Below are 21,603 nucleotides of genomic sequence, written 5' to 3' on the forward strand. Positions count from 1 at the left end.
TCTTTATCATATTAGTCAGTGAATAAGAGTTAATTTATCAGAAAAAAAAATGGGCCCACGTAGCCATTTTGTTATTATTTAATTCTGATACCTCAGAATAAGGGTGAGTGGCTGTCTAGCTGGCTAGATGGCTGGGTGGGTGAGTGGAAGGGGGGACGGCTGGTTGAATGGCTAGTTGGATGGATAGAAGGGTGGATGGTTAAGTAAGGAATAGAACTTTGCCTGCAGTTCATTTCCTAAATGAAATAAGGCACTCTCACCTTGTATTACAGACAACAGTCTTATCTCTACTCTCCTGAGACTCAACCTGAGGAGGAATTGCTTCTTTGGCAAGACTGAGGGTGTGGAAGAGCTGGGATAGTTAAATACATTGGCATCCCTTTTGTCCCTCTTTACTCTAGCTGAATTCCTAACAACGCAACCTAACCCAGCGCTGATAATGGTCTGAAATGACTAAAATACACTGTTCCTAATACCAACTCTCACCCTACTGTGTAAGAAGTCAAGCTCTACTGCAGGTTAATGGGACCTTGGTTAAAAGAGGCTTCTCAGTCACCAATAATTCAGGTTGTCCTTTTTTGACCCCCTGTGGTAATGCAACAGAGTGAAATTGGGGAAGAGTGATACGCCTTTCTTTGTAAAATAGGAAAATGTTGATTTTGAAGAGAAGGTTGCACAAAAAGATCTATTATGACACCTCAGCCATAGACATGTTTTCTGACATATTAGTCTTAAGGAAGCATATGTGAGAATTAGGAGGTGTAAGAATTACCCTCTTACACCCTCGGGTAACATATAGTGTTTGTGTGAAGTCACTGATCTAAAGGAGAGGGCTTCAGGACACAGCTGCTAGTTCCTGCTCCTTTCCTTATAAATCTTGGGTAAACCACTTTTCCTTCTTGTACATCTGTTTATTCATTTTAAAAGTAGGAGTAGTGAATGCTGTCACAATCATCTTTTAGAGCTGTTGTGAAGATTAACTGAGATAATGTCTGTAAAAGCACTTTGAAAACTGAAAGCTCTATCTAAACATGAGATATCAATATCAGTATCCTGAAGTCACTTTAGATCAATTACAGTGTACTCTAAAGCATAGTGAAATAGAACTCCATTCAGGAAAATCTTTCTTATTGAAAGAAAATAAAAGGTAGATTTTTTAGTTACCTAAACATTAATATTGTACAACTGACATAGTAACCACAATTTTTAAGCCATATGTTGGGCCTTAGGTAAGAGCTAATAATTGTTAAAACTTATAATGTGCTAGGCACTTTTCTAAATACTTTGCATATATTAATTCATTGAATTCTCACAACCAATTGAGGCAGATACTATTGCTAGCTTCTATTTTATAGAGAATAAACTGAGGACCAGAAACTGTGTGACATGATTACATAGTTGATAAGGGACAGTTGTAGTCTTTGAATCTCAGCAGGTAGTTCCAGAGTTCATGGCCTTAGCCATAATACACACCTCTTGTTTTGTGGATTCTTAATTACATTTTTCCTTTGTCCCATTCTCCACCTCCCATAATGTTACTTCTGTTAAGTAATTAAAGAAGAAAATGGAAGAATTAATCAAAGAGAAAAAAATAGTTGGGAGGGGGGCAGAGAGAGAGAAAGAGAAGAACCAATGCAAAATCCACTGGGTATGCCTTTATCAAAGAATCAGAGCAGTTGCCTTGAGGCCATAGATAATGTCTTTGCCTACAGTTTCTTTTGTCTACACCTCCAGACCTCCAGGTCTGTTACCCACTGAGGAGGGTAGGAAGGGCTCATTGTCGTCTGTCTCTATCCAGGGAGGCTGGGAGCAGTGGGAGACCCATACATTCCAAGCCTGGCTAAATGAGGTACCAGGTACATCTCCCAACTCAAAGAAATGAAGGAATGGAGGATGCAGAGTGTGATATTTGAGCCTTTTCTCCCACCTCAAATGGTGGCAACACAGTTCAGTACCTCTTTTTTTTTTTTTTTTTTATAACAATTTTGTATTTGAATCCATGTGATAATTAATATTGTCATCCTGCCTTCTCATACTTATTTTGCTCAGCATTTTTTTATTCATTTATTTTCAGACTGTTTCTGTCTTTGTATGTAAAATGTGGCTCCTGTAGAAAGTACATAGTTGTGTCAACCTTGTTCTGTCCTGACAGTCTCTACCTTTTAATTGAAGTGTCATTTCATTAAAATTTAATGTAATTATTGAAATGATTGAATTTGAGTTTATCATTTTATTATATGTTTTCTATTTACTTTTCCAGTTTTGCTCCTCTGTTACTCATTTACTGATTCTGGAGGATTCAGTAGTTTGTAGAATTCCCTTGTAATTTTTATTTGCTTTTTGGCTCAACATTTTTATTCATTTCAATTTTTACTCTAGGAATTATAATGTATATTCTTAAATTTTGACAGCCAATATTGTTAATAATGCACCAGTTTCCACCCAAAATGTGGAAAAATGGTTGATATCCATCCCCCATTCTTTATGCTATAGTTGTCATATTTATTATATTTGTATGTATTTTGGACTCCTCATGAAACTTTTTAATTTTTGCGTTGAATGTTTTCTTAGCTCAGCACCATAATGAACTATCACTAGACTGGGTGGTTTAAACAATAGAAATTTATTTTCTCACAGTTCTGGAGGCTGGCAGTCTGAGATCAGAGTTCTAGCATGGTCAGGTTCTGGGGAGGGCCCTCTTCCTGGCTTATAGACAGCCTCCTTTTTACTGCATCCTCACATGGCAGAAGGAGAGACAGCAAACTCTGTGGTGTCTCTTCTGGTATAAGGATACTAATCTCTTCATGAGTGCCCCACCCTCATGCCCTTATCTAAAACTAACCATCTCCCCAAGCTCCCATCTCCATATACCATTGCATTGGGGGTTAAGGCTTTAACATATGAATTTGGCTGGGGGGAGGGTACTAAATTCAGTCCATATAAGCAATTATATTATTACAGAAATTAAGATGAATAAAACAAAAAATCCCCACATAATTGTCTTCTGTATTTACTCAGGCATTTAGCATTTCTGATGTTCTTATCCCTTTCTGAGGATCTACATTTCCATCTGTTGTCATTTCTCTTTAGTATGAAGAATTTTCTTTAGCATTTCTTATAGGGTGAGTCTGCTTGTGACAAAGTTTCTTAGTTTTCTTACATCTTAAAATATCTTTATTTTGCCTTTATTCTTGAAGGATATTCTTACTGGATGTAAAATTCTGTGTTTAACAGTGCTTTTATTTTTGTTTTTAATTTGAATACCTTAAAGATGTTATACTTTTACTTCTGGCCTCCATTGCTTTTGATGATGAGTTTAAGCTATGTGAGGGAATCTCTTTTCCTGTTGCTTTCAAAACTTGTTCCTTATCTTTGGGTTTCAATAGTTTGACTGATGTGCCTTGACACAGTCTTATTCAAATTTATGTTGCTTTTCGTTGTTGAGCATTTTGAGTATGTACATTTATTTATTTCATCATACATTTTAAAATTCTGGGCATTATGTCTCAAATAATTTTTCTGCCCCATTTTCTCTTCTTTCTTTTTGTCACTACAATTATATATATGTTAAACGATTTGATATTACCTACCAAGTCCCTGAGGTCTGTTCATTTTTTAAAAAACTCCCTTCTCTCTATTCTTCATTAACATTTCCCTCTTTTATCTCCATTTTGTTATTAAATCTATTAATAAATATTTATTTCAGATATTGTAGTTTTAGTTCTAGAATTTCCAGTTGATTCTTTTTTATAATCTCCATTTTCTGCAGGGAGTTGATCTGACATGTTACTCAGTCATTACAAAAAGCAAAAATCCTGGCGTCTATCTGTTTAACACTGTGATAGTGAGAGTGAGGAGACTAAATGAAATTTCTGATTAGAAAGAACTTAAAAGATAGTTAGAAATCAAGAATTATGTAAGAAACTAATAAAGAATGATATCAGATAGCATATAATCAAACATTAAGTTATGTGTTATAAATAATAGTTTTTTAAAAAAACAGTAATAGCTAATAGTGACCTGGATCCTGCAACAACCCAATAAAGGTTAGATTGTATATGCAAGGTCGCTAAATGTTGAGCTGTGATTACAAAAATGCTGATTAATTCTAGAGCTTTGTTCTTCACTATTATTCATTGGGTAGAGGAATAGATTAGTATAGACTAGATTATATTAGAAATGAAGTAGGACTCAAAGCAATGACATCATTTGACTTTATTCTAGAAAAGAAATTGTAGAAGTCAAAATCTATCTATTCTCTGCTGCCAGAGGATCATTTCACAATCTTCTCATCCTGATGGTTAATAGCTTCACTCAAGAAAAACCATATTCATTACGCTCATGTGCAACACTTTGAACGACAGGATACAAAATAAGGGGGTAGGGGGAGGTAAACATGGCTGAGATATGGAATTTCTACCGGTTGAGCTTGATCCCTGACTCAAACCTGGATGGGCTCCGTTGTTACCAGAGTTCTCTCCTCTGCTTGGTGGGAGTTCGACATCACAGTTTGAGGCTGCATTCTCAAGCAGAGGCCTGTGCTTTACGTTGTCAGTTGAAGGTAACCCTTAAGGGCCAGAGAATATATTCACAGTTTGTCCTTTTAAGGATATTTGATGCACCTACACAAGACCATTACCTGGATACATTTTTTGTTGTTATTCTTTATATCTGTTGTATAGGAAGGGTAACTTTACTAGATGTTGCAATTACCTTTCTTCTAACTTTTTCCTCTGAACTTAGAAGTTACTTATATGACCAGATAGCAAGTGCCTGTTATTCCTTAATTGGTGATTTTGCATTTGTTATTTTTCTGCAATAATCAGAATATAATAATGGTTCTCTCTCAAAACAAGTGTTTGATTTTCTTAAAATATTAATATTAGTAATTTTTAAGTGCTGGTCACACCTTCACCCCCTACTTACTTTAATCCTACATGGTAGATGTTCTTGCTGAATCATAGTTTGTGCTTTTCTCAGTTTAAGAAAAAAGTCATTAAAGTTCAAGTTTAAAACATACAGTAAAGTACCCAATTTGGTCATTCATTTACCTAGGTTTACAAAGTACTGTATGTGTGTGTGTGTTTGTGTAAAATATATGTGTGTGGATATACACATATATGTAATATATTATATTTATATATATATATATACACACATCTTTTCTTTATAATTGTTTCTTAGACTAATACTAAGATGTTATGGACTAATATGTATATGTATATATATTATATGTGTATATATTATATACTTATACATATAAAGTATATACACACACAGTAGTTTTATTAATTTGGATATACACACATATGTATACATGCATATGTACCTATATATGAATACACATACATATTCTTTTGTAATTATTTTTTAAACTAATTTTTAATGATTTGAAATATATTAAATTTTTTTACTAGCAGAGTCCTATGAAAAATGCCTAATATGCTGCAGTCCTTTAACAAATGGTTTAAATTATCAATGCAAGAAATTAGGATTAAAACAAATTTTACTTTCTGAATACTGAAGATATACTGTGTGATTTGTGGGAGGTTAATTTCACCTTTATATAAGGATTTTGAGATTTCTATATGAAAGTTGTTAAGTACATGTTCAGCGTAGTTCTTGTGAGCAAAATCTATAACTTGAAGAATGTAGGAATTGGTTCTAAGGATTAGATAATTCCATGGACTCATATTGTTCTGAGGATGGTCTGAGGTTGAAAGTTGTGAGAGAGTTGGATTTTAAAATAAGAATATAAAGTAAAAATCATGGTGAATGAAAATTCCCCATTGAAATACCTTAAATGGCCCAAGAATTATAAAACATGCAGCTTGGATAATACAACCCTGGGAGGACACTCAGAAAAGAAGAGAGTTCAGGCAGACCTCTGGGCGCTCTAAAATCAGTAGGTCGAACAAAAAAAGAGAATCTGATAGATGAAGCTAAGAAAGTATATCCTGTGTTGTAGGAGGGAAACTGGGAGGGCTTGGTGGTGTATGCCAAGAGAAAAAAAGTTTTATTAGAACAAGATCCTTACTGAATGTCCCTGAATGGCCAAATATGAGAAGAATAGAAAAGCAACCATTGACTGGAAACGTGGAGGTCATACCAAGAGCAGTCTTCAAGAGTAGTTCATAAAAGAACGGAAAGTAAAGAAATGGAAAGCTTGAACTGTAAGAAATTCACAGTAGAAGATTCTGTGCAGAGAAGTGGGATAGTGAATGGAGGGGAATGTGAGAACAAGGTTTGTCTGTTTGGGGTAGAAGCTACTAGAGTGATATTTCTCAAAGGTAAAGAAACTACCTCACCAGAGATATGTAGGGTTACTTTTTTGTTGCCACAGTTATTAGAGTGCACTCCTGATATTTACTGGGCTGCAGCTGGAGCTAAACATCCTGTAGAGCTTAGGGCATTCTCTCTTGAGGAGGAATTGTCTTGCTCGAAAAGCAATGGGATCATTTATACTCTGATGGCAATGGTCTATCTTGGGCTCTGTTTTTATTTGATTCTCTCAGCGAAAATGTCTAAGCTCACATGATATTCCATGCCATCTAAAATCACTTCTTCACTAAGCCTTTGGTAAGTTCTGAATTTCTCTGGATTGGCCTACCTTGGATCATCTCTATTCTATGGAATCAATCACTATGACCTGGGGAACACCAGGCACTGACTGGTTCATGTCCATCTTTGAGCCAGTCACTGTGACAAAGAGGATGAGGTTGTGCTGATTAATGAGAGCTCACACCTGGAGTTGGGGGGGGAGGGTGAATCACCCCACCTCAATCCTGTGACTAGTCTCAGTGTAGGAGGAGTAGAATGGCTGCTTTCAAGGCAGTCAGAATCCTACAAGGACCATAATCATTGATGAAACTATTATAGTTATAACTAAAAAATTAAGCCCCAATCAGACAGGACAAGTAGAATAGCCTTGAGAAAAATATAAGTGGCCATGAACCTATGACTCCTTCCCCTCCTTTCTCCCAGTTACTTTCTTATCCTCTGGATCTTCTGAACCCTGGTCAAGGATAACATAAAAAGTAAGTGTGAATGTGACTCATCATCTTTTTCTTATCATTGTATTATGGTGCTTATTGATAATACACATAATGGATAATGTTTCGTGATATGGTGTTTATTTCTGGTGCTATAATAGGTGTCATCAGAACAAGCATTCCCAAACTTTTAATTTATAATTAAATCTCAGAACATGGAGATAAGCTAAATTCTTTATCATGTCTCTGTTCTTGGAAGTTGTCTGTATCATGAAGAGGAGCAGAAATAAAAAAAATAAGCTACTTAATTTAGCTCTTCTCACCTCCTATTTAATCTATCTTAGTTATAATACAAACAGTGGAAGCTGCTTTAATGAGTGCTCCTCCTCTAGGTGACTAAAATTAGGAAACTAGTTTTGCAAAACAAACTTACCTTGTACCAAGAGTACAAGGTAATGTACTAAGGACTCTTTTCAAACTTTCCTAATACATCCATAATCTCAGCAAATCTTTTGTAACTGGCACTTGATGTTGTATACATTATCTCCAGTTTAGCGTATAAGGAAGCTAAGAATCCAGGTGAACAGATAATTTGTCCTAGTCATAAAATTAGCAAGTGGCACAACCAGGATTCCAATTTCTTTTTTCCTGGCTCTAAGGACATTCTGCTTTCTATGACTCTTAAAGAGGTAGTAGAGGAGGAGGGTTGGGTGCTTCTCTCCTCCTCTCTTTTAGGAATCATGGCTGAAATGACAGGACTGAACAGATGGAACATACACATTTCTCACATGGGTCAGAAAAAGATGGAGACCCACTGCAAATTATGCTACTGCCATTAAACACTAGCTGTTTTCCACATAATGGCATTTGGTTATTTATCAGGTCACTTTAAGATGTTTGTTCTTATCCATACCAATATTTTAGTTGGCCAAATATCTGCTATGTATTTGATCAATCTTTCCATCAGAAAATTCATACTATATTTCTGATTTGCTGCTCAAAAATATTCATTTATAAAGTATTGGTACAGTTTATCCAAATTGAACTTAAGCTCACAAACGTTTTTCTACTTATAAGGAAAAAAAGGCTCTTAGATAGTAATTATTTCATTAGTGGTACAGAGTTATCTAGAATGATTTTTGCAGATTTTTTTTCCTTTAGTTTTCTTTATAATTCTTGTCCTTAAGGTGGAATTCCCATGATTTGAACCCCTGGAGAAGATCAGCAACTTCAGATCTCCTGGAATATTTATTCCTTTTTTTAGTAGCCTTTGTATAGTTTTCAACTGCTTCTTCCCCAGTGGTGTTTTACTTTTCTAAAAAAAAGTCTATTCACACTACTAGAAAATCCAGTTTGCAACTGGGACCATACCTTTTGTCCCTTATAGCCACTCACTTGTCGTCATGTCTTATCTGATGAATTGCTTGTCTTATGGTCTCTGATCAGAGGATGCCAGGAGTATACCTCAAGGGATTCCAATACATTTTTATTTCTCCTCCTCTACTTTCAACAGTGTCACATGGCATCTACTTAAAAGTATATCAAAAGCACCTTTTCCTCTGTAATTGTTTTTTTCTTTTTTTTTCAATCAGTTTTCTTTATTTTGGAACACTTTTGTCACTTCCAGTTCTTACTCTTTCTAAATATTTTCTGTGCTGGTAAAATATGTCAGGTTTTTGCTCCTGTGGTGTCATCTCTGGCATCTACTCTCAGTTTGGTGTCATTTTTATCTCATTGTGTCTTGTAAATATTGTTCATTGTGGTTTGCTCTTAGCTCTTCACTGGAGCTTTTATTTTTTTAATCTCATTTTCTACTGCTAATCTGTATATAGGCTATCTGAATTATGTTATAAAGACTTTTTTCCTGTTGTGTTTTGTAATTTTTTTATCATAAGGAAAAGGAATGTGAACTTTTCTTTTGAGACGATTTTAGGCAGCATGTTATAGTAAATGGAATGGGGTTTAGAGGTAGATTGAACTGAGTTTAAATTGTGATTCCATTACAAAGTAGCTGATGTCCTTAAAAAAGTGATTACAATTCTCAAGGCCTTCATTTACTTTCTATTAAATAAGGATAATAATACTGACCTTACCAGATCATCAGAAAGCTTAAAATAGCATATGTAATGTGCAACTTCTACCACATAGTAACTGCTTGAATATTATTGACATTGTAATTATTATTTTATTATAATTATTATTTGGTGGGCCATCTCACATTTGAATTTAGAACTAGTAAGTGATAATGCTACATTTAAAGGAGTTACAGGGACTTCCCTAGTGGCACAGTGGTTAAGAATCCACCTGCCAATGCAGGAGACACGGGCTTGAGCCCTGGTCCGGGAAGATCCCACATGCCGCAGAGCAACTAAGCCCACGTGCCACAACTACTGAGCCTGCTCTCTAGAGCCTGCGAGCCACAACTACTGAAGCCCACGCTCCTAGAGCCTGTGCTCCACAACAAGAGAAGCCACTGCGATGAGAAGCTCGCGCACCACATTGAAGAGTAGCCCCAGCTCGCTGCAACTAGAGAAAGGCCGCACGCAGCAATGAAGACGCAACACAGCCAAAAATAAAAAATTAATTAATTTATTTATTTATTTAAAAAATTAAATAAAGGAGATACAGCAGAAAATAAAACTATAGTGCCTGACCTTGAGGAGTGTATAATCTTTTAAAGAGGTAAAATATATACCAAAACCATCTAAGACATATACAAATATTCGTTATTTTTGAAAGTAATTATGTGATAGTTATAAGCACTATAAATATTAATTAATGTATCATAGAACACCCTCTGTGGTTTATTTATATTTTGAAGATTAGGGAACTGAGAGTTAAAGAGTGAAGGTTAATGTGTTTACCCCAGTCTCCTGAGCTGATAAGGGACCTACAGGAATTGGTGAATAGGTCCTCTCACTTTGGAGGATGTATTTGTCACCTCTGCTATACTGCTTCCATGAGAAAATGTGGCAAGTCTTGTAAGACGTACACAGTAAAAGCCACTGGAGCCCTGAAGAGGTGAGCTCAGTCTTGAGGGGCTGATAGTGAGAGGCCTCTTGGAGGAGGTCACATTTGAGATGGATCGTGGAGGTGAACAGGCTTTCAAAAGGCAGAGGTGAGGAAGGGAGTGATGTGAACAGAGGCAAGAGGTGGGGGCAGGCATTTTCTGTTACATGTTTTTTGGGAGCATTTAGTTTGAAAGATTTGCGCCTTTAAAGGGTTTGAGGGCTACGACACAGCGAGATTAATACGGTTTACTTTGCAGAACAGTGTAGGACATTTCGGAGGTGAAGAGAGTATATTAAGACTCCAGCTGAGGGCTTCCCTGCTGGTGCAGTGGTTAAGACTCTGCCTGCCAATGCAGAGAACATGGGTTCAAGCCCTGGTCTGGGAAGATCCCACATGCCGCGGAGCAACTAAGCCCGTGAGCCACAACTACTGAGCCTGCGCGTCTGGAGCCTGTGCTCCGCAACAAGAGAGGCCACGATAGTGAGAGGCCTGCGCACTGCGATGAAGAGTGGCCCCCGCTTGCCGCAACTAGAGAAAGCCCTAGCACAGAAACGAAGACCCAACATAGCCAAAAATAAATAAATAAATTTATTTAAAAAAAAAAAAAAGACTCCAGCTGGGAGTCTGTTGCAGGAATCTAGACGCGATTGAATGAGCGTAGTGACAGAAGGAGTGGAAGGAAAGGGCAGATGCGAGGGCCATTGAGGTGGCAGGGCAGTTGGCAGTGAGAAGGCGTGTTAGAAGACTGTGAGGTTCCAGCCTGGGTCTTGAGGGGAACGATGGCTCCAGAAAGAGAAAGGGTATATCACTAGTTTCAAAAGAAAGGGCAAATATATATTTCCATAAGACCCAGTGAAGCCTTTTGGCTGGGACCACCAGTGCCTAGGGCTCTGCTGGGTCTTCACTCTGATCTATAAAGTGGCTTGATTTTGTTCCATTGCTATACCATGGGTGCTGACACAATGCATTTGATTTTTTATTAAGAGGGGCACTGTAGAGGCAGTGTGAGTTTGTACAGGCTGTCAGAGCTGAATCTCTTTGATAAACTCATGGGAATCTTACAATTCCAATCAAGCAAGTGTTCTGCTCGAGTCCCTCTGTTTCCCAGGATGGATGTCAAAGGGAGCATGCAATTTTGTGTGCGGGTCACTGACTAATATATGAAAGGGAAGTCCCACAGGGAAATTACATTTTTCTCCAAATGTTACTCCATAGCATTCAGTTTTATGTTCTAAGTGAAAGAAAATGTATGCTATTCATCAAAGGGTGGGTGATGGGTAAATCAGTTTAGAAATGTTGCTATTGCCATTTAAGGGCTTTGAGTAATGCTTACTTTTTTTTTCTTCCCCTCCAATTTTCTTGGTCAGTGTTTGTCAGGTTCAACTCCAGCCATGGTTTCCCAGTGGAGGTCGATTCTGACACCAGCATCTTCCAGCTCAAGGAGGTGGTTGCTAAGCGACAGGGGGTTCCAGCTGACCAGTTGCGTGTGATTTTCGCAGGGAAGGAGCTTAGGAATGACTTGACAGTGCGGGTGAGTCTCCCTTAGTGGATCGTTCCTGGGATGCAGCCAACCCCATTGCTTCTGCTGCTTCTGCTGCCAAGCTGACATTCATGCCTGAGATCTAATAGAATAAATAGTGCCTGGGGATTCCTTGAACTTTACTCCATACCGCTTCATTAATTCTGACCTTCTTAATTATGCATTAAAACAGCAAGCCCGAAGGATTGGAAGAATAACTGTGAGCGAGAGAGGGAAAAGAGAGAGAGCACACAAACGGGGCTTAGTGAATAAATGTTTACTGACTACAGGAGAAGCAAGGCACAATTTCTCTGTCTGTTCAATTTCTACCTTACTTATTCCATTTGAATCTTAATGAAGAAGGATTCAAAGAAATTGTTCCAAATCAGGTTGCTCAGTCACTGTGCTGTGAGGAATGTGTAACCCAATTGTGACCCCTGGAGGATGGTCCTAGGTCTGCTGCCGGGGCTCAGTAGGGGAGGTGCAGGGCTCAGGGCCGTTCACAGCAGCACTGAGAGCTCCCTGCCCCGTCAGAATCGCAGTGCCCAAGCTGTGGTGAAGGAAGACTGACGCACAGCAAAAGTCCACCTTTGTATTCAATTTCTCCAAGCTTTAGTAACATTTTCCCTAGAATGGGCCGCTGAAACATTAGAGAGGGAGCAGTGTGTGTTTTCTCTCCTGTCCCTAATGCTTTCAGGGCACCGCACGGCTCCTAATACCATCAAAGGGCTATATCCTTTTCATCTGGGTGTTTCATTCACAACAGTGATTTCTGTAGGAGAAGGGGAGAATTGGGTAGGCGATTGATGAGCAGTGCCGTCACCTAGAAGTGGAGACCTGTAATTTGTTGAGGACGCCAGCAAATAGGACTCAATATGGATTGAAGTCATTCTTTGAGAAAGTATACGAAACCAGTTGCTTTCTGTGGATGGTTCAGGTGATGTTGAAGAATCCTGCGGATGCATTTTCCCCCTTTCTTAGCCGGCACAGATGAATCGCGCTTCTGTTTACAGCTGTGCGGGCGCTGCTGTGTCTCTACTCAGAGTCCCTACTTTATGGGCATCCTGTCACTGTCTCTTCTTGGTGATGATGTTTACTGCTTTGTGAAATGCTTTCGAATCTGGGCGTACAAACGAAGCTATAGAAGTGCAAATCGTCCCCTCCTTCTCCAGCGCCCCTCCTGTGACGGCAGGAGGCACGCGCTCACTGTGCACAAACTGCTGTGCTTTGCTTTGGGGCGATTTGTCTTTATAAGGGAAGTGCCCGTGCTAAAGAGGGTTTTGATTTTTTTTTTATTTCAGTCAACTAAAAAGCTTTTTTACTGTACCTGCCAAACTCTAAATCCAAGAATGTTTCCTTCATAAATTATTTTAAAACAGCTTCTTGAACCAAAGTATTTTATGTTACCAGAAGTTTTGAAGTTTCAGGTTCTAAAGCTTCTCACCTCTACCACTGGAGCTGATAGGTTACACTAATTGCTACAGACAATTGATTTTTATAGATAGATAGGTAGATAGATATGGATAAGATATAGATATAAATGTAGATATATAGATAGATTGATTAAGATTCTTTATTTTGACAAACACTTCCAATGTTCTGGGCTTCTCAGGGGATCCCAAAGAAAGGCAAAACTCATCACTGCCCTTGTAGAGACTGCTGTTTACTTAGGGCCTCTAAAGTCAACAGAAATATTAGTTGAACCATATAGGTTAAAACTATCAGCAATTTCATGTAGCTCAACCAAATAGCTATAACATAAGGATGTCAAACATGATAACTGCCATATGAAAACTGAAATAAAAGTATTATGAAATTTTAAAGGTGGAGAAAACACATCTGAGTGAAAGTCACCAAGAAAGACTTTATGGATGAATTGAAACTCGAATAGGGTTCTGGAGATGGAGAATGAGCATAGGGTGTGCTTGGGAACAAGCATAGGTTCCTATTCTTTTAGAACCTAGAGGAGATGCTGAAGATGGGGTAAGAAGGGAGTTTGGAGCTGTATTTTACAGAGCTTTGACTGATGTGACATTGAGGTTTCATGTATAGAGATCTAGAGCAAAATAGGGTGCCCTGGAGAGAAATAGGAGTCTGGAGATGCAGTTTGATCATGGGCAGGATGAGGAGTTTCATCCATGACAAGAGTTAATGCCAGTGGGAGATGCTGGCAGGCAGCTGAACTGAGGTGTGGAGCTTAGGGCTTGCTTTATATTTGAGGACTACCTACACGGAGGTAAATATTGCGGTTACTGGAGCAGATGCAGTTGCCAAGGTGCAGAGGACAGTGGCACAGGAAATCTGTTGGGTAGCAGGGGAGGAGCCAGTAAAAGAGGAATCATGCATCCAACTGACAATTCTGAAGATAATTTGGAAAAGAAAATTACTGGTAAAGAATATATGTGCTGTGAAAAGATGGAGGATGATGAAGAAAAGAGCCTTTGGACTTGGTGACTGTGGTGGTGAATTAGGGACCTTCAGGACTCCAGGCCAAGACTGTAGTTGGAAAAAGCCAGATTGCAGGGGTTCAGTGTGAATCATGGGACTATGTAATGAGCATGGCCCGGCTGGTCATTGAGGGGAAGGAGAGACAGAAGGAGTTCCTGGAGGAGCAGCAGGTCCTGCAGTGTGTTGTACATTTCCTAGCCCTCGACTGTGTGCATGGCTGACTTTTATACAGTTGTAATCAGTGTGAAAATGCAATTTTATATTCTGAATTCTTTCACTTAATATTATATCATAGGCATTTTCCATGTTGTTGTATAATCTTCATTTCTAAGTATCTAGATAATTCTCTGTAATAAGAGTGTTTATATTATATTTAGGGAGTATCTAGTTTTTAATCTTACAAATTAAGGCAAAACAAGTTTTTAAAAGGTGTGTTACATACTTAGAGAATATGGCCTCTCTGTGTTTCAGTTTGCTCATTTGTAAAATGGGAATAATAATACCCATCTCATTGGGATTTTGTGAGGACTAAGTTAATTTATGTAAAACTCTTAGAACAGAGCACAACATATAGTAAACACTATCTAAATGTTAGCATTTATTAGCATCATCACTATCATGATTGTCATCATTATTATTAGGCAGTTACTTCAGGGTCTAAGTGATCACCTTAAATAATATGACAACTTTCCATTATGAATTATGATGAGTATATCTGCAATAATTTAAACAGTTAAGGCAATGATAATAGGATGCATATTTTACTGGGGCAGCAAAGTGTGTGTGTGTGTGTGTGTGTGTGTGTATGTAATATTTATACATTTTAACTAAAAAGAACTTTGTGGAGTTTATAAATAAATGTTTGAACCTTATATATACTGGTTTTACTTAAGAATAGTACAATTTGAATTTAGCAAGCTTAAAAAGACTTTACCATTCCTCTAATATTTAGTAAAAATAGACACCTATGGCTGTACTGTTCAGCAAAGTTTCATCATGGTATTATTCCTTTTAAAATATATTTTTATAAAGTAGATGTCTGCCACACACTATACTTGTTAGAAGCAAATTGGAAAGAGCTATATATTTTTTCCTACTTCATAAACAATGTTTCTGTGCATGTTATTATTTTCCTTATACTTACAAGTATGCAATATAAAATATTAGTCTTTGACATATTATTCACAGTGAATTGATATTTTTTCTTTGTAAAGAGTTTTTGTCAGCTCTTGCAACAGAGTATTCAGGGCCTATTCAAATGATGGGTCACCCTTTCTCCTATCCTCCAGTTCTGACACACTGCATATCAAGAGTCCCTGAAATCACCTCTACATAGTTTTCAATTTATTATTCAAATTTATACAAGGAAAATAAGGTTCTAATGTAGTTGTGTATATTAAAACTGATGAACTTTGCAATTAGACTAACTTAAAATTACAGGGACTTGAGAATTTCTGTAAGATTTTGTTTGAGCAGAATTCACTGTATTCACATGAGTTGTATTATTATTAATATTATTAATGTCAGTTTAGGTTATTAGACTGTGTATTAGTCAGAGTTCTCCAGCGAAACAGAACCAATAGATAGATAGATAGATAACGAAGAATTGGTCACATACTATGGAGGCTGACAAGTCCCAAGATCTGCAGTCAACAAGCTTAGTTTCAGTCTGAGTCTGAAGGCTTGTAAACTGGAAGAAGTGACGGTGTCCTTCCAATCTGAGGGCTGGTAGGCTTGAGACCCAGGAAGAGCTGATGCTTCAGCTCAAGTCCAAGACTGCAAAAAAAACCAGTGTCCCAGCTAGATGGCTATTGGGCAGGAGGAATTCTTTCTTACTCGTGGGAGGGTCAACCTTTTTGTTCAGGCGTTAAACTGACTGGATGGGGCCCACTTATCTGGGGGAGAAGAGGTATCTGATTTACTCAGTCTACTGATTCCAATAATAATCTCATCTGGGCACACCCTCACAGACACACCTAGACTAATATCTGACCAAATGTCTGGGCACTCCATGGCCCAGTCAAGTTGACACATAAAATTCACCATCACAACCAGGATATGAGAAACCTCATTATATTTAATTAGTGTTAGAGGAAAGTTATTCTATTTTATTATCTTTGTAATAATGAATTAGACTTTCAAAGTAGAATATAAAATGTGACTGTTTGTTTTACATAGAAATGTTTGCTTTATTAAAGAATTCATTCAGGTGGATAGTCAAAAATTCCTTTCATTAAATATTCAATTTTATGATCTTTAAAATGTATGTACACATTTGGAGACCATCTTTTCATGAACTAGGTCATTTTTGCAATAAGTATTAAAGGACATCAGTTTATTACCCCTGTTAATCTTTGTGATATAACAATATCTGAGCTTGGAAGACCAGAGACATTAAGACTTTAATAGCTTAGGTTGTAAATACTAAAGAAAAATGAATGACCCTAAAAGCCAAATTATTTAATTGGCTATGTTTTTAGTGATATACACCATATACATTTCAAAATTTGAGAGTAGTGAAAACCAGCTTTCACTGACAAAGTAAACTATGTCCAATGACTAACAAATTCAAGTTTTGGAAATCTGTAAGAATATTTACCTATTTCAAAAAAATATTATATATTGTTTTGCTCATATCTCTAATTAACCTGCTAAATTTTGAAATTTTAAAAACTTCACAAGGGTGTTATGAATACCCTGAATGTTCCTTGAACTTCCTCTAAGATAAGTAAGTATTGCTTAACTAAATTTTTGAAAGTTGATATTTTCTTAATGTCCTTTAAATTTTTTCCAACATTATTATTTCCCTTTTAGTATACTTAGGCTATATATTTCTGATTATAGAATTAAAATATGTTATAAAAATTCAAATGATAGGGAAAAGCATACCAGCAGACCCCTAACTCTACTCATGTGTACGTTTTTTAAATTTTTTAAATTTTTATTGGAGTACAGTTGATTTACAATGTTGTGTTAGTTTCAAGTGTACAGCAAAGTGAATCAGTTATACACACACATATATCCACTCTTTTTTAGATTCTTTTCCCATATAGGCCCTTACAGAGTATTGAGTAGAGTTCCACCATCAGGCCACTTCTACCACAGTGCCAGTGGAGACTGTGTGTGGGACTAGAAATCACTACCACACAGCAATAATGAGGAGCCCCTACTTCATGTCAGGTGTCAACAGATACCAAGTGGAGAACTTGGACTTCTGTTTCCACTGGCAGTAATAAGTGGTACCCCCCTTTTGCAGCTGGAGCAGTGTCATAAAAAGCTAAAATAGAAAGTTTAAATAAAAGCCACAGTCTCATAATGTAATGAGAAAATGGCCAGATATCAAAAGAAAATCACCAAGAACCAGGAAGTTCTCAAACTGAATGAAAAAACAATGAATAGTTGCTAATACTAAGATGACAGAGATGTTAGAATTAACTGACAGATATTTTAAGCAGCCACGATAAAATGCTTCAATGAACAGTTATAAACATGCTTGAAATATGAAAAAAAAGTCTGAGAAAGAAATAGAAGATATATAAAGAAGAATCAAATGGAAACCGTAGAACTGAAGAATTTAGTAACAAATAGAAAGCTCACTGGATGGGCTCAACAGCAGAATGGAGGAGGCAGAGGAAAATGTTAGTGGACTGGAAGATAGAACAATACAGATTGTACAATCTGAACAGAGAGAAAATAGACTAAAAAAAGAAAGAGAAAAAAAGAGCCTCAGAAACATATGGGTCTATAAAACTACACTTAAAATTGTGTCATCATAGTCCTGGAAGGAGAGGATAAAAGAAGGTAGGGAAAAGTGCTTAAAGAAATAATGGCTGAAAACTTGCCAAATTTTTTAAGAGACATAAACTTACAGATTAATGAAGCTGAGAGAATCCAAAATTGGATATATTCAAAGAAATCCACACATCATAATTAAACTTCTGAAAACTAAATACAAGGCAAAAGTCTTGAAAGCAGCTAGAGAAAGTGTACAATTTACCCATAATGGAAAAAACAATTTGAATGACAGTGGATTTCTCATGAGCAACTATGAAGGTCAAAAGGAAGTGGCACAATATTCTTCAAGTGCTGAAAAAAAAAAAAGAACTTTTAATCCAGAAACCTATACCCAGCAAAAATATCTTTAAGGAATAAAGGAGAAGTTAATATATTTTTGGATGAAGAAATACTAGTAGAAATTGTCACCAGCAAAACTACCCTAAAAGAATGAATCAAGGAAGGAAGTTCTTTAATACAAAAGAAAATGATAGAAGAATGAACTGTGGAACATCAGGAAGGAAGAAAACAGTAAGCAAAAGTATCGTTAAATACAACTGACTTTCCTTCTCCTCTTTAGTTTTCTAAATTATGTTTGAGGATTATAGAAAAAATTATAACAATGTCTTATGTGGTTCTAAATGTATGTAGAGGAACTATTTAAGACAAATATAAACAGAGAGATAAAGAGACATAAAGAGAGTAGGTTTCTATACTTTACTTGAACATATAAAATGACAACCCCAGCAAAGTGTGACAAGTTATGAATGTATAAGCACTAGAGCAACCACTAAGATAGGTAAAAGATTAAAATATAAAATAGTGACAACACTAAATGCTGGTGAGGATGTGGAGAAACTGAGTCATTGATATATTGCTAGTGGGAATATAAAACTGTACAGCCACTCTGGAGGAGAGTGTGATGGTTTCTTAAAAAGCTAAACTTGCATTTACCATATGACACAAAAACCAATACACGAATGTTTATAGCAGCTTCATTCATATTAGCCAAAAAATGAAAACAATCCTGATGTCCTTCAACAGGTGAATGATTGCACAAACTGTGGTCCATCCATACCATACTCAGTGATAAAAAAAACCCAACAACTGTTGATACACACAACATTTTGGATGGATCTCAAGAGAATTATCATTTTTTTATATTTAATTAATTACTTAATTACTTAATTAATTTGGGTTTTAGTTGCGGCAGGCAGGCTCCTCAGTTGTGGCTAGCCAGCTCCTTAGTTGCGGTAGGCAGGTTCCTTAGTTGCGGCATGCAAACTCATAGTTGCGGCATGCATGTGGTATCTATTTCCCTGACCAGGGATCAAACCCGGGCCCCCTGCATTGGGACTGCGGGGTCTTAACCACTGCACCACCAGGGAAGTCCCTCAAGAGAATTATGCTGAGTGAAAAAAAGCCAATACCAAAATGTCACATTCCAAATGATTCCACTATTAGAACATTTTTCACATGACAAAATTGTAGAAATGGAGGAGAGATGAATGGTCACTAGAGGTTAAGGAGGGTGTGGGAGAAGAAAACAGTGTGCGGCAGTAAAAAGGACAACAGGAGGGACCCTTGTGGTGATGAATGTTCTGTATCTTGACTATACCAATGCTGATAGTATGATCGTGATGATTTACTATATTTTCATAAGATGTTGTCATGGGGGAAACTGGGAAAAGAGTTCCTGGGATATCTCTGTCTTATTTCTGACAACAACATGTGAATCGACAAGCATCTCAAGATAAAGTTTAATTTAAAAAAAACACAGAAAAACATAACTTCTACCCTCTTTTACAGAGGAATAGAAACTCTCTCTTCCTATAGAAAATAAACAAGCTTGTTATTTGCATCTATTTTAAAGGAACAGTATTTATTAATGTGATTTTCAACATAAGAAATTAGAAAATAGTTTAGCTGATTCTCAGAGACAAAGATTAGTTCATAATGAGTCAATAAGTCAATAAAACTTTTAGAAGTATTAAGGCATTTTTTTTGAATTCTTAAACAGACTCCTTAGCACCTTATGGGTCTGAATAGACATGATTAGTATTTATTTTCAAGGCCTTTACCAAATATTTCAAATAAACAAAAATAAACAGTTCATAACAATTGTGTACTCTAACTGTACATTTTCCAAATTGATTTGAGGGTAATATACTATAGTTTTAGGCAATAAATGAGCACCTCATGTAACCATTGTGGTTACAGTGGTTAGAGAAAACACTCACGTAAATATTGCTCCCCTTTGATTGGTACCATACATTTATATAATAGAAGGAATTTAGGGATGAAATGGTTTCAGTTATAAACTAAATTTATTTAAATTCTTTTTACTTTCTCTCTTGAATATAAGACAAAAAGAACTAGATTAGAACATAGAATGCAGTTCCATCATGATTTTTTGTTTGTACATAAAAGAAGAATTCTGCAGATGACGGTATAAATGGCTAATAGGTTTTACTTAAAATTCTATTTTTCTCTGATTGTAAGACAAAAGGAAGCCAGGTTAGACACCATTATACTAAGAGCAATCGTACCATGATTTCATTGTATCTAAGAGTACAATTGTGTAAATAAGACTCTCAAACACTTCAGGAAGAATACAAGAATTTTTCCCAAAGGGTTGACTTGCTAATGGAACTGGCTGCTCGCCCAATTCATGTAGGTAAAATGTAGATATCCACGTGAGTTCCTCCAAAGAACTGGTATGTTATTGTGGCAGCTGGTAAGTACTGCAAAGTGTCAAGGTCTAGAATCAAAGGATGATAATCTGTACAGAGCAAGTGCTCATTTCAGAAAGACCCTTATTTTATCTGTTTGTGTCTGGCTGTTTATATGTGTCAGAAAAAATCTCTGAATTACTTACCTCTTTGCATAATTCAGAACCCTCAGAAATATTATTTTCCTGTTGAAAAGTAGTCTTGACTTTTGTGTGCCCCTGCGGACTCATGAAACATCTTTGAGGATTGCCATGCATAAATGCAGACTTGAAGAAAAACAAAAAAAGATTCTTTTAGCTTATAAGAGGCTGAGGATATACAGTCTGTGGATTTATTTAACAGGCTCATGTCTCACAGACAATTCCATTGCCCTTATTGTGCTAAAATTGCAAGGTAGAAAATCTGTGGGGGAGTGAAACTCTGGAACACACCAATCCCCCAGATCTTAACCTAGGACACATTTTATTAGAGTATAAAAAGCAAAGCCTGTCTCATGGTTAGAGAAAACGTTCACCTGGAAACCTGACAAATGAAAGAGGAGAGATTCCACACTATGAAATTTTGTTACTCATCACTGAAGTCCTCATTTCAACTATTCTGTTCTGTTTTCTCTTTTTTGGGACTCAAACTCCATCATTCAATTGACCTGACTTTGTTTAAGACTTTATTTAATATAGTCATCATCCTTTACAGAAAAATCTAAGACATAAGAATGTCTCTATACCATTCACCCTAAAGCTTCTACACCAAAAGATTGCTCACCCCAATTCTACCTTTTTCTTCTTTCGTCTTACTAAGCCATTGTAACAAGCCTGAAATTATTGTCACAGTACAATGAAAAATTTTATATGAAAGCACTCTTTAAAGCTTATATACCAAACTCTGGAAAAGAAGAAGTAAAACTGTCACTGTTTGCAGATGACATGATACTATACATAGATAATCCTAAAGATGCCCCCAGAAAACTACTAGAGCTAATCAAGAATTTGGTAAAGTTGCAGGATACAAAATTAATGAACAGAAATCGCTTGCATTACTATACACTAACAATGAAAGATCAGAAAGAGAAATTAAGGAACCAATCCCATTTACCATTGCAACAAAAAGAATAAAATACCTAGGAATG

At 36.7% G+C, this 21,603-nt stretch overlaps 1 protein-coding gene across 3 annotated transcripts in view; it reads left to right on the plus strand.

Moving 5' to 3' along the window:
- The window catches only part of PRKN (parkin RBR E3 ubiquitin protein ligase), a 1,292,350-nt gene that overhangs the window by 230,429 nt on the left and 1,040,318 nt on the right, over positions 1 to 21,603 (plus strand). For all 3 annotated transcript variants that reach the window (XM_036871110.1, XM_036871111.1, XM_036871112.1), the window contains exon 3: positions 11,372 to 11,535. In XM_036871110.1, the coding sequence (XP_036727005.1) occupies positions 11,372 to 11,535 (164 nt within the window). The remainder of the gene's footprint in view (positions 1 to 11,371; positions 11,536 to 21,603) is intronic.

Source organism: Balaenoptera musculus, chromosome 12, assembly GCF_009873245.2.
Source record: "Balaenoptera musculus isolate JJ_BM4_2016_0621 chromosome 12, mBalMus1.pri.v3, whole genome shotgun sequence".
In the NCBI taxonomy this organism is placed as follows: domain Eukaryota; kingdom Metazoa; phylum Chordata; class Mammalia; order Artiodactyla; family Balaenopteridae; genus Balaenoptera; species Balaenoptera musculus.